Genomic DNA, 14,479 nt, shown 5'->3' on the forward strand with positions numbered 1-14,479 from the left:
ATTCATATCCATTGCTACTGGAAAACACCAACACTCAATATAAAATTCCTAAAGGTGTACATAAGCATCAGAGAAGGCAGGGCATTATATAAAAATTGAAGTTCATACTCATTAGATTCAGGGTGCACAGCTCTAGAAAGACAACTTCAGGTTTATACAAAGTATGCTCTACTAACGGACCACTAGATGCAGCACTGGGCTTTTCATGGAAAGAGAAGGATAAGTTTCTATTGAGAGATTATATGGTAGATACAACACAGAAGAAATGGTGCTTTTATTAAGTAAGTGGGAATAGATGGTACTTAAAAGATTGCCCATAAACATGTCTCATTCTTAGAACTTCTCAATATAGAAGTTGCCAGGGAGAGTGATAAAAAAAAACAAAAAACAAAACTGGAATAGTATTTGTAACTGTATTATTCACATTGCCTTTGTGTCCTAATCCTTCCACTTCTTATTGAAAATGTATCTTATGTTTCCTGTTTTAATGATAAAATTTAACCATCACTTAGAACGTGCATAGACAATGTTTATTTTACCAACACAATTTTCATTTCATATTTATTCAGTTTTATTGATTGATTATTATAGGTAGAGGGAGTGATAGAGAAAGGGAAACGTTTTTTGCTGTTCCACTTATTTTTTTACTAAATATTTTATTGTTGTTCTATTACACGTGTCCAGTATTTCCCTCATTGCTTTACTCCAACAGCTCCATCCACAATCCCCACATTGAATCTCCACCCTATTTTCTTGGATCTCTCATACATGGTACCTCAGTAGTTACTTCCCCTTCTTTTCACCCTTATTCCTCTCCCCCTCTCCTCTAGTTTCTCTCAGGCTTTTCCTTGTCCCCATGCCTCTGGTTCCATTTTGACTGTTAGTTTGTTTTGTTCATTACATTTCTCTTCTAAGTTTGTTTTGTTCATTACATTTCTCTTCTAGGTTAGATCATATGGTGTTTGTGTTTCAGTGGCTGGCTTATTTCACTTAGCATGTTACAAATAATAAAATACTTGTTTTGAGATTGGATCACTTAGGGAAATGATTCTGGTTATTAGTACACAATGGAAATGTATACTTTGTTTGGTAAACTAGACATTTTATACATTGACACACAAACCTTTTAGCATTATTTTGAACTTGCAGTGAGGATAGTGGGAGAAATGCAAAAATATCTAGTGTCTGGTCTGTGTATTGAAATTGATGAGCCAACAAATGGCTTCAGAGAATAAAGAATGATAAGAGTTTTGGGGTCTTAGGGTGTGTCCAGGTTGGGCCTGGGCTGCAGTGACCTGGTAAATGTGTGACGTTCAAAGGAGTTCCTATGAGACTGTCTTCTGTTTTCCCCAAAGAGAACTTGCAGGCAAGAAGGGGCTGGAAACAAGTATTCCAAATCATGAAAGGCAAATACCTACATTCAAGATTAGTCTATGTATCAAAGCCGCCATTTAAAATAGAAGGACAAATCAAGTGCTTCCCAGACAAGGTCAAGTTAAGGGAGATCACCATCACCAAGCCTTTATTAGGTAAAATGTTAAAGGGATGTATCTAAGAAAGAGAAGATAGGAAATATGAACAGTAAAATGAAAACAAACTCATAGTTATTAACAACCACACCCAAAACAAACACACCAAATGAAGCAAACAACTAGAACAGGGACAGATGCACAGAAATGGAGATCACATGGAGAATTATCAGCGAGGGAATGGAGGTGGAGAGAGAGGAAAAGGAACAGAGAATAAGTAGCATAAATGGTACGTAGAAAATACACAGGGGGAGGTTAAGCATAGCAAAGGGAATGAAGAAGCCAAAGAAATTACATGTATGACCCGACCATTTGAATTAAAGGGCAGGGGTGTGGGTGGGAAGGGATGTGCAGGGTGTACGGTATATGCGGGGGACATGGGAAAACTGTAACAGCTTAATCAATAAAATATATTTAAAATAATAATAAAAATAGATATGTTGCTACCAAAAACAAAAAGGGATATGACCAAGGAGAAATATGTAGACAGGACTCCGGGCCCCAACACAGGGACCTCTGCACAGTTCTGCCCCGCACGTCTCCCTCTTCACCAGGTCTGTATTCAGATGCCGCCCAGCATGGGAAGTGCTCTGCTCAGACTCCCACCTGTGTGAACTTTGATAAAGTGTGCATGCGCTCTTATGAGACTATGGGAAGTAGTTACAGAACCGAGACGTCATACTAATCTTCATGGGTGTGGAGTTTCCATTTCCATACTGATCCTCTGAGTTCACATTCCTGTGCAAGTGAAGCCAGAGGGTCGCTACTGTGGTTGAAATACTCACTGCCCCGACTCCTGTAGGTGTGAGTCCATAGCACAAGTGAGACGCCCCCACACCCTGACCTGTTTGCTGCCAGGTGGATGGGCCATTTTCCCGGAATCACTGAGGCCCTCCTGGCAGAGGTTTCTCCCCACTTCTTTTGTGGGTTTACTGCTGAGGGATGTTGCCTGAGCAGGCAGCCCACTGCTCACCATTTAAAGTCACAAGTCAGGTAGAGCAAAGAATCTGTGTGCCTCACTGTTCACAGCCTATGGAGACCAAATTCCTCCCCAGTGTGCAGGTGTGCTGAAGCCCCCTTGGATATCCTCCCTGTGTAATAAGATGCACTTCAGATAGAGAGAGTGGTTTGGAGGAGAGGACTTGTGAAAGCCAGTGCAGGGGCCTCAAAGCAGGTTATGGATGCCAAGTGGAAACTTGATCCCAAAGGCCTCTGCATGCTTTTTACAGCTGAACTGTGCCCCTTCAGGTAACTTTTAGATTACCTGAGGAGATCTAAGAAGTGACATCATCAGTGTGCTCCCACACAGAGGTAGTGGACTTCTCCCATGAGGGATCATTGTTAAATGAAGTGCTGCAGGACATGCTCAGGTGAACCCACTGATGAGCAGGAGAACTCTGGAATGAATCTGTGAGAGGGGAGAAAAGGCTTTCTTCAGGGAAGATAATGAAATGCTCTATTCGGTGTGGGGTTCAGGAGAGCAACACACATTGTTACTGCTGGAGCAGTTTGTGGACCTCTGCTGGAGGAGAGAGCACATGGAGACAGAAAAATTAACTCAGTGTGGTGTCCCTGTGGCAGCTTATTGACCTGCCTCCTCCTGACAAAGGAGAGGAGAGGGTGGGGTATTCAGCATTTCCACCTCCTTCTGCCAGTGATTGTGGTGGAACTAAATAAAAGGTCTGTCCCTTTGAAGACACATTCTCAAAATACAAACTTGACCCCTCAGCATATGGTCTCCTGAGAAAAGAAGCCAGACTATGAGGATCAGCACCAGGAGGACATGGCAGCTTCTCAGGTAAAAGATGTTTCCTGAGTCAGAGGTTGTGACTCTGATTTCTGTTATGATTAGATTCAGAATCAGCGACCGTTCTTCCTTTTGTTTCATGTTCTTGGGTAATGAAGTTGGTTTAGTCTACTGTTTTCTGTTTCTTTTTATGATTCTCAAGGGTAATAGTATATGTACCGTAGTTCCCTCCTTTTTCCAGTTCCATCTGTGCATTCTCTTTATCTAGGCTGCCCCAAGTCAAGAATTATTGCCTGTAATCAATAATCTTCAAACATTGAACTCATCTCCTCTGTGATAGGTCAACCTTGGATGGCAGTCGTGTGCAGAATATCTGCTGGGATGGACTCAGACACTAGAGTATTATTGCAGGAGGTATAAATATGGTTAAGTGCATATATGGGAATCATCACCTCTGTACATCAGATGTGAGAAAATGCAGATTTTCCAGTGAGAATCACTGTGAATATTCTGAAAAAGAACAGTCAGTAGAATAGACTTTGTCACTCACTTGAAAAGAAAGTCTTGCTCTTTAAACATACAATTAGTGTACTGTATATGAGAGGCACCTGTGGATTGGCATTGAAAAACTGAATGTTTACTTATGATTTTGTTCATATAATGACTTTCTTATTTATGTATTTCACCACTGGTGTTTCACCAATAAGGACATGTACTTCTGCATGCCTCAGTCACTGAATATCCGTTGTTTCAATCCACCCGATAGTCACTTGACTGAGGTGCTCTCTTCAGAGTAGAGTTCATAGTTTTTCCTTTATCTTTAACAAGAGTCTAGCAGGGAATTATTGTGGGATGGTAAAAAAAAATATCCCATCTCATCTGGACACTTTTGTTGTCTTTTTAACTTCTGTTTGCTTTGGACAATGAAGGCCCTACATTTATTTCATACAGATCATTGGCTTTTGACACAAAGTACGTAGTCACTGAGGCTGTGTTACTCTACACTTTTGTTATATTTCAAACTCATGTCCCACAGATGTGCTACATTATCACTTTTCATATATTCAGGTGATTTTACAAGAATCACATTATAAACCTATGTTTAATACAGTTCAGTTGTTAAGATCTAGCTCTCCACAAATGATACAGGAACATTTTCAAAGAAATAAAATACCAAGAAACAATGACTCTAACTTCTTTTCTATCATTATGTTTATATTTCCTTTTTTTAAATTTTTGATTGGCATGTGTCTTTTTTATTTTAATTGTTGTTCAAGTACAGTTTTCTGTCTTAAACATTCATCCAGAATAGAAGGAAGAAACAATAACTGAAAATATGAGGAGAGGTTGAATGACCTCTGGGGCAACTTCAAACCTTCCAACATTCAAATCATAGGGGTACCAGAAGGGGTAGAGGAAGCTACAAAATGTAAAACTGATTTGGAATATAATGAAGGGAAACATACCATGTCTGGTGAAGGAAATAGGCATGCAAATGAATGAAGCTCTGAGAGTCCCAAAGAAGTTGCACCCAAGAAGGAACACACCAAGACAGATCACAATTACATGACCCAAAGCAAAAGACAAGGAGATAATCTTCAACCCAGCAACACAAAAGGTGTGTTACCTACAAAAGGTTTCCCATGACATTAGCAGCTGATTTGTCAAAAGAAACCTTGCAGGTAAGTAGGGGGTGGAGACTAGTATTCAAAGTCATGTAATGAAGGGACCTACATCCAAGATTAATTTAACCAGCAAAGCTATCATTTAGAATGGAAGGACAAACCAATTGCTTCCCAGATAAAGTCAAGTTAAAGGAGATCATAATCAAGAAGCCCTTGTATGAAATGCTCAAGGCACTTAATGTAAGAAAGAGAAGATGGTCAAAAATATGAATTGGGAAATGACAACAAATTCACACTGTTAACACCTGAACCTATAAATCAAAACCAAAAGAAACACACAATAAACAAACAACTAGAAGAGGAAGAAATTCACTGAAATGGAGATCCTATGAGGGTGAAGAGTGGGGTGGGAGCCAGGGGAGAGTGGGGGAGAAGGTATAGGGAAGAAGAAGTATAAATGGTGGATACAAAATAGGGAGAATTTAAAATAGTATAAGAAATAGAGAGGTCATAGAACTTATTTGTATGGCCCATGGTCATGAACTTATTCAGGCAATTGTAGAGCAGAGGGTTTGCAGGATGGAAGGGGAAAAGGAAAATAAAATGGCACAATTGTAACAGAATAATCAATGAAACATACTTAAACAAATGTGCTTCTGAAAAATGAGTAAACACACCCCTCACCCACAACTCTTAAATCAAAATGTGCATTTAAAAATGACATTATTTGTTCCCTGAATGAAACCTAAAGAAATTACTTACACTTCCAACTCACCATGCCTTTTGTAGCTAGAAGTATACACAGCTGATTCTGAGTCATACAAATATATCAGACAACAATCCATATGCCTGCGTGTGTTCCTTCATTTTAAAGTGTATTTTCCTGAAAAGTAATGTCTTCATATTGAATTTGTAGACATGTTTTATCCTCACTTGTCAGTGTTACAAAATACATTAGAGAGTGTTAGAGAGTCAAAGTGTCCTTACAAATGATGCAGGATATCTTCGAGGTCAAAACCACTTCTAACACTTTTCATGATAGATGAAACTGAGAACTGTGCTGTGTCTCCTATATTAATTAATCTCTTTTTTTCCAGGAATCTTTGACCTTCAAGGATGTATCAGTAGATTTCTCTTGGGAGGAGTGGGAATGTCTGGACCCAGCTCAGCGGAAATTGTACTCAGATGTGATGTTGGAGAATTATAGCAACCTGGTCTCCCTGGGTGAGGCTGACTTCCTTCACATTGCCTGCTCCACCCACAGGATTTTCTTTATAAAGCATCTTTTGTGGACTTGACTTTGTATGGTAGACTTCAGGTTCATCATCACAAGGGAGAACTTGCAGGTTATCTCCAGTAGAAAATTAAGGCTTCGAGAACTATGGTCCTTAAAAACCCACTGAAAATTATATGTGTTGTTAGAACAATTAAGGTGTTTCAAGGAACAGTGCTTTGCAAAATGATCTTGTAGAATATTTTACTTTCCCTGCAGTGTTCTTACCTGAGCACAGCATGGATTGGAGATTGGGCATCTTTAAAACTATAATAATATTTATTTTGTACACAGGTCTTGTTTTTTCTAAGCCAGTCCTAGTCACATTTTTGGAACAAATGCAGGAGAGCTGGGATGTTTCCAGAAAAAAGTCAATATCCACCCCCCCCAGGTATGTGAGAGCGCAGATGCAGATGTCACAAGTGAGTAACACAAAGGTCTCAGAGGAAGCCAGACCTCCCAGTGTGGTTTTGGAAGCTGTGCTTCAGTGGAAAAATGTTGAAAACCCAGATTTATTTCTGTCCCTGTCATACAGCGCCAGCTGGTTTCCGACAGTATTCTGTGTCCCTACATGCTTTCAGAATTATGTTTTGACTCCAGTGACCTCTGTTATCCTACTATCAGTTTCCACCAAAGCCCTCCCTCTCTAAAAATAAATAGATGCAATCTTTAAAAAGAATATGCAGTGTATACAATTAAGCTATTTTTGTATTGTGATGGTAACCATGGTCAGACTCCTCTTGCATTCTTGTGGGTACCTGAGATAATCTGTGCATGTTGCTGAGAAATTGTACCCTAAGCCACCTTATTTTTTTTTAAGATTTGTTTTTGTGCCAAGAACAAGGTTCATGAAGGAAGTGGTTGAGATCCTGCAGTTTTTCTCAGAAATCCCAGGAAGCCTGGGGGCATGTGCCATGTGTTCTGACATATATTTTTATCCCTCTTGGAGATTCAAACAAGTCCTTGCAAAGTTTAGACTTGTGATTTTCTTGTATGACAATGCACCTTTCCAACCTGACAAAATCTACTTTTCTGTGTCACTGAAAAATATTCTTTTGCTTGTACACCTGGCACTGCAGTTTGCTGATCCATTCACTTCCTGATGGGCACTTAAGTTTCTTCCAGCATGTGGCAATTTTAAATTCTGCTGCTATGAACATTGATGTTCATAGGTTCTTTAGAATAGGTGTGTCAGGGTTCTTAGGGTAGAAGGATCTCCTAACATTTGGGACAGCATGGATGGATCGGGAGAACACTATGGTAAAGAAATAAGCCAGGCAGTGAAAGACAAATACAATAGGATCTCACGTATAAGAAAAAAATTAATCAACAAAATTAACAAGCATGCAAAATGTAACCCAGAAACATGGGCATAAAAAACAAACTGACAGTAACCAGAGGAGAGGTGGAAGGGATAATGGGGGCAGATGGCAAGGATTTTCAGGAAGATGTATGAAGGACACATGAAAAAAAACTAAAGAGGGCAAGGATCAATGTGGGAAATGTGGGAAAGTAGGGATGGCTGTGTTGGGGGAGTGTTGTGGAAAATGGAGACAACTGTAGTTAAACAACAATAAGATGTGGAGAGAAAAAAGTCCTTTTGCATTCCCATGGCCACTGAGTGAGCATATTTTATTTGTTTCTAGAGAGAAGAGAAGAGAAAAAGATAGAGAGGGAAACACTGATTTGTATTTGCTTCTTGTGCAACACCCCTTGGGGACCTGACCTGAAACCCTGGCATGAGCCCTGACTTGAAATTGAAGCAGGAACTCTTTTGTTGACAGGGCAGCACTCCATCCACTGATCCACAACAGCTGGCACTGACTATACTACATTTTAAATTTATTTATCCATTGGCATGTGGTTGTTTCCACCTACCAGGCTATGGTATTTCATGCTACCATTGACACATATATGCAAATGTCTCTTTCAAATCCTCAATTGAATATTTTGGGGTGACATATAACATGTGACATTTGTGTATATATATGATTCTCTAACAAACTGAGCAGTGGGTGAGAAGTAATAAATTCTCTTAATTCTATTAATTTACATTTCTTTCATGCCTTGCTATATCATTTTTAGTGCTAAATAATATTTCATTGTATATATTTCAGTTTCCTTTTCTAGTCACTGTTTCACATATATCTTCATTGATTTGAATTTTTGGAATTTATGAATGATTCTTCTAAAAATAGTCCCATGTAGGCTTTTCTGTAGATAACATTTTTAGCTCTTTGGTTAAATGCTATAGAGCACATTTTTTGGATTATGTAAGTGCATGCTTACTTCTGTGAGGACTTCTAAACCCTTCCCAAGGGGCTGTAGCATTTTGTATTTTCACCAGGAAGAAATGAGAGCGCCGTTTGCTCCACATGCACAGCAGCATAGGCTCTTCTCAGTGTTCTGGATTCTGACCTTTCCAGCAGGGGTTTCGTGTTGCTTGAATGTGCACTTTCTTCAATTTTCCTTCTTTTAATGTCCATTTCCTAAAGATATAAGATGTTGAGAGTCTTTTAGACACCATCTTTTTATCTATATATTTTAAAAATCCTTTATTTATCTATTTCTAGAGAGGGATAAGGGAGAAAAAGAGAGAAACATCAATGCCTAAAAAACACATTGATCAGTTTCCTCTCTCACACCACCAAATGGGGATCTGGAGCCAAACCCAGGCCTGTGCCCTTACCAAGAATCAGACTGCTGACATTTTGGTTCTAAGGCAGGTGCTCAGTCCACTGAGCTACACCACTCAGGGCTTACAAATATTCTTTTTTTTTTTCTCAGCTCATGAGTTCTTCTTTTCCCTCATGATGATGCTTGCTTTTTTTTTCTTAATGCTTCATTTGAGACATCAGCTTAAATGTTAATACTATGAATTTGAGAAACAACGTTGGTTTACAATTTGCCTTGAAAAGTATGTGGTCTCCTGAGCTTCCGTGCCTCAGTGCTTTGACCACCAGCCTGCAAACCACAGAGTCTCCAGTTGGATTTCCAGTCTGGGGAAAATGCCTGGGTTGCAAATCAGGCCCCCAGTAGGGGGCGCGCAAGAGGCAACAACACATGGATGTTTCTCTCCCTCTCTTTCTCTCTCCTTTCCCCTCTATAAAAATAAATAGAATCTATACAAAAATGTATGCAGTGCATACAATTCAGTTTTTGTAATTGTTCAGTAACATGGAACATATAGTTGCAATACATTTTTTTCATAATTTCCGTAAGCACATCATGACTCATCCCTTGAAGGTGACGTGTTGAGAGATACTTTTTTTTTTTTTTTGGTGTAACAAGGTCTGTTTAGCAGATATAAAGACATGTAATATGAAAACTGAACCTGTCATCCACTGTAGGCATATGCCCTCACTGGGAATCCAACTGGCTATCCTTTGGTCAGAGGTGCCTGCACTTGATCCATTGAGCACACAAGCCAGTGCTCCCTGTTTTTCCCTCACATTGTTTTCTTTTTTTTTTTTTCTTGTTTTTTGTTTTTTGGTGTTCTCTAAGTTCCTTGTATCCTTTGAATATTTAGCATTATTTGTGAGTATCTTCCACTATTCACTAGATTGGTTTGCTTTCTTGATGATTCCCATTGTTCTGCAAAAACTTATTTTATTGTAGTCTTGTTTAGTTGTTTCTCCTGTCTGATCTACCTACCATGTTATATCTAAAACAATATTTTTTAGGAGTCAAGACAGAGTTTGTCAGCTGTCCTTTCTTCTAGTGTTTTCATAGTTTCAGGTCTTAAATTTAGGTTTTACTCCACTTGAAGTTTATTGTGGCACATGTCATAACAAAGTGGTTTACTTATGATGTTTTGTGTGTATTGGTTCAGTTTCTCTTAGACCATTTATGATAGAATCTGTCTGATATCACTGTATATTCCTGATTTTTTTAATAAATTAGTTAATGACATGCATTTGTTCATTTTAAAAATTATGTTACTTGTTTTATCATGATATTTTTTAAAAGTACTTCATATAACCTGGATATTAACTACTTATCAGGTACACTTTGCAGAATTTCTTTTCCTTCTACCGGATGTTATTTTATCCTACAGGTTGTTTGTTTTAATGTGCAGGAGTTTTTATATTTGTTGTAATGCTATTTGTTTACTTTTTCTGGTTTACATTTCCTTTGGGTGTTATAATGAAAAAAAATGTCCTACAATCTCTTTTTTTTTAGTGAATTAAGAGCTATTAGCTTTTGCTCTGGCCCTAGTGGCTCAGTTTGTGCAGCATCATCCCTTAAAGCTAAGGTCTCTGGTTTACTTCTGGGAAAAAGAAAATGCCTGGGTTGTTGGGCCTCTTACCTGGCTGAGGACATAAACAGGGAACTGCTTGGTGTTTCTATATTTTCATATATTTTTCAATTTGAATATTCTGTTTTTCAGCCTCACATTCTATGTTTGGCTTAGTTTTACATTTTCTCTGGTTTGATTTTTATTTTGGTCATTTACAGGTTTGCTACTATTAAGTAGTTGTCATATTTTTCTATGTTTCTATATTCAGGTGGGTATTTTCACTTCTTTACCCTGTAGGTATTACATTTCAATAGAATTAGTACCAATTTTTGTAGATATATTTTAATTTTCTGATTTGAATTGGTTTTCTGTTTCCTGTCTTAATATATTTGTTGGATTTCATAACTGTAAACAACTAGGCTTATGAACTTCCTTTCTACAGGTTAAGAGAAAATAACATTCACCCCAAGTTTAAACTCTAATTTCGGTAAACACAGGTGGTGTGTGTTTGTTTTTGAGTGTGTGTGAGGAGCAAGTTTAATCCAGTGTCAGTTTCTTTCTCAAAGCCCAGGGTATCTTTTTATGCTTGATATTGATCTTCAGTCTGCTAGTTTCTGTGGTATTTCAAGTATCATGATTCCTTTTCAGTGTGCACTTTAGTGTATTCCGCATGTGCTGTTATGGTGTGAGCACTGTGTTTCCTGCCAAACAGAAACACATATTTTCAAGAAGCTTGAAAACAGTGAGATGGTTGATCATACTGGACCCTCTATGTGTCTAGAAAAGAACTGGAAATGTGGAGTTTTCTTATCCTATATCCACTGTGTGCCAGGGAATTTGAGCTCCGTGGTTCCTGAGTATAAGCAACTGTTGTTCCTTTTCTATGTGACTTTTTCTCATTGTACCATACTTGGTCTTGCTGCAAACATGCAAAGTTTTTTTAAGTACTCAACACTGTGATTTGTTTAAAAATGCCTTGTAAGTTCAATGTACATTGACCTGTGTATCTCACCTGTGAATGTTTATTGTGTGTCTTTCAGCTGTGTCATCTGCCGACAAGCAGGACTTCTTGCAAAGGACAGGAAGAGAAGATGCATTATTTGAAGCAACACTGGTAAGATATGAGAGGTGTGCCTTTGATACTGATAAAGGAGTGTGTGACAAAATAAAAAAAAAGATGTTTAAATGGAGAGAGCTAAATTGGAAAATTATTCATGAAAAATCCTTGTTATGTGAAGATTTGAGAAATATTACAAAATTGGGAAAACTTCCCATTTAAATCAGTTACATTTGCAGATCAATGTGTTTCCAAATTAGAAGACTGAAAATAATGTTTTAAGTGTATGTATTCTTGGAAAGAGCAAGTGGCAAACACAGGACCTCCAGGCCAAATGTGGCCCTCCACCTTCTTTTATCCAGCCCAGCACGTAGCTTATACCCAGACACAGTATCAATCTCCTTGCCCCTAGTTAAGGAATGTTTACATTTACCAGATCCTAAAACCACATGTGTCCCACTGAAGGCAACCTGGAGGCTGATGTGACCCCTGGGAAAATTAGTTTGACACCCCTGTCTTAAAGTCAGTGGGCAAACTCTAGGAAAACTATAAATTTGTGGTGTGTGTAATCATTTGATTGTTTAAAATGTAGAGTGAGAATAAATTTTCAGTTAATAATTTGTATAATGTGGTCATTTAAAATGGACGTATGACGCTTAAATGGGATAAATTTCATAATGCCGTTACTAAGGAAATATGCTTCTTCTAGAAATAATGTTTTTTCTTTCATATAATTGTACAACATTTTAATGAACTTGGGAGTGATTTTTAATACAACCAACATGGTTTAATAGGGATCACAGGATGCTTATTTGGGAATAAGTGCACATGTTTAATGAAGTTACAGAGGTCATAAAAGGCCTTTCTGTGTTCAATGTTCACTAGAGTACATGGGACTCAGAGAGAAGGAACCAATGCAATGCAAATTGGAAGAATTCTACCCACGAGTTAAATCCTAAAGTACATCAGAAGACTCAGCTTCCAGATATCCATGATGAAGGTGGTAAAGTATTTGACCAAATGTTAAATAACAATAGTCATCAGGATTTTCATATTGTGAAACTGAAAACAAAGGAAGGTAAATATATCAAAGGTTTAAAGGAATCTTCAAGTAGTACTGCAGAAACAAATATTGCTGTCGGAGAGAAAGTTTTCAAATATTTACCATGCATGAGAGTCTTCAATCAAATACCTAATGTAAATACACTTAACAAAATAGGTACCATAGAAGAACACAAGTGTAAAGACTGTGGTAAGACAGGTCATTGTTTTTCATGTGTAAAACAACATAAAAAATTACCCTGCAAAAAAGGCTGACATGTGCAAAGAATGTGGCAATGCATTTAGTATTACCTCAACCCTTACTCATCAGCACAGATTTCACACTGGACACGGGCCTGGTAAATATAGAGAATGTGGTAAAGCTTTTAGCCAGTCTTCAGATTTGAATGAATATCAAAAAAATCATAAAGGAAAGAAAATTTTCGAATGTAGTGAAGGAGAGAGTGCCTTTTCAGAGTCCGGTAGTCTTGCACAAGATCACAGAATTCTTATTGGAGAAAAGCATTATGAGTATAGAGAAGGTGGAAAAGCCTTTAGGTGTTCCTCAAGCTTTACTTGTCATCAGAGAGTCCATACTGCAGGGAGACCATATGAATGTATACAGTATGACAAAGCACTTCCACAGTCTTCAAACCTTACTTGCCACCAAATAATTCAAACTGGAAAGAAGCCTTATAAATGTACACATTGTGCGAAAGAATTTACACACTCCTCAAGCCTTACTCTACATCAGAATATTCATACTGGAGAGAAGCCTTATGAATGTACACAATGTGGCAAAGCCTTCAGGCAGACTACATGCCTGACTCAACATCAGAAAATCCATACTGGAGAGAAGCCCTATGAATGTAAGCAATGTGGTAAAACCTTTAGCCGCACTGCACACCTAACTCAACATCAGATAATTCACACTGGAGAGAAGCCCTATGGATGTACACAGTGTGGGAAAGCCTTTAGAGAGAAGGGGACACTTACTCAGCATCAGAATATTCATACTGGAGAGAAGCCTTATGAATGTACACAATGTGGCAAAGCCTTCAGCCAGACTGCATGCCTGACTCGACATCAGAAAATTCATACTGGAGAGAAACCCTATGAATGTACACAATGTGGCAAAACCTTTAGGCAGACTGCATACCTGACTCAACATCAGAAAATTCATACTGGAGAGAAGCCCTATGAATGTACACAATGTGGCAAAACCTTTAGCCGGACTTCAGTCCTTACTCAACATCAGAAAATTCATACTGGAGAGAAACCCTATGAATGTACACAATGGGGCAAAGCCTTCAGGCAGACTGCACACCTGACTCAACATCAGAAAATTCATACTGGAGAGAAACCCTATGAATGTAGTCAATGTGGGAAAGCCTTCAGACACCAGGGAGCACTTACTCAACATCAGAAAATTCATACTGGAGAGAAACCTTATGAGTGTACACATTGTGGCAAAGCCTTTACATGCTCCTCAACCCTTATTCTACATCAGAGAGGTCATTCCCACAAAAAGGTTTGTGTATGGAAAATATGTGGTAAAGCCTTTCACCAGTCCTGTAAGCTTTCTCACCATCAGACACTTCATATAGGAGAGAAGCCCTGAAAGTGTTGATTATGTAATAAAGCGTTTTATAGTCCTCAAACCTTACTCAACATCAAACAATAGACACAGATGAAATGCCTTACTTATACACCTAATGTGACAAAAAATTTAAACAGTCCTCAATGCTCATTCATCATCAAATATATTTATACTGCAGTGATGCCTTTTAAATGTACATAATGGCATAAAGCTTTTAGCCATGTCCAACCCTTACTTATCATTAGAGAATTCATACTGGGCACAAGGCTTATAAATGTGGATTCAGTGGCAACACATTGACATCAGGCTACTCGTAGTGGAAAGAAAGCATATAAAAGCAGTGTATATAACAAGTGTTTTAGTGATC

The 14,479-nt window shown here is 38.3% G+C and overlaps 1 protein-coding gene across 1 annotated transcript; it reads left to right on the forward strand.

The window, feature by feature from the left end:
- The first annotated feature begins 4,919 nt into the window (after positions 1–4,919).
- Positions 4,920–14,184, forward strand: LOC114489642 (zinc finger protein 501-like). Its single transcript, XM_036016176.1, has 5 exons — positions 4,920–4,958; positions 5,999–6,125; positions 11,455–11,528; positions 12,844–13,107; positions 13,192–14,184. Exons 1-5 carry the CDS (start codon positions 4,920–4,922, stop codon positions 14,131–14,133), a joined length of 1,446 nt encoding a protein of 481 aa, XP_035872069.1. The 3' UTR covers positions 14,134–14,184.
- The last annotated feature ends 295 nt before the right edge of the window (positions 14,185–14,479 follow it).

This window comes from Phyllostomus discolor, chromosome 15 (assembly GCF_004126475.2).
Source record: "Phyllostomus discolor isolate MPI-MPIP mPhyDis1 chromosome 15, mPhyDis1.pri.v3, whole genome shotgun sequence".
Taxonomy (NCBI): domain Eukaryota; kingdom Metazoa; phylum Chordata; class Mammalia; order Chiroptera; family Phyllostomidae; genus Phyllostomus; species Phyllostomus discolor.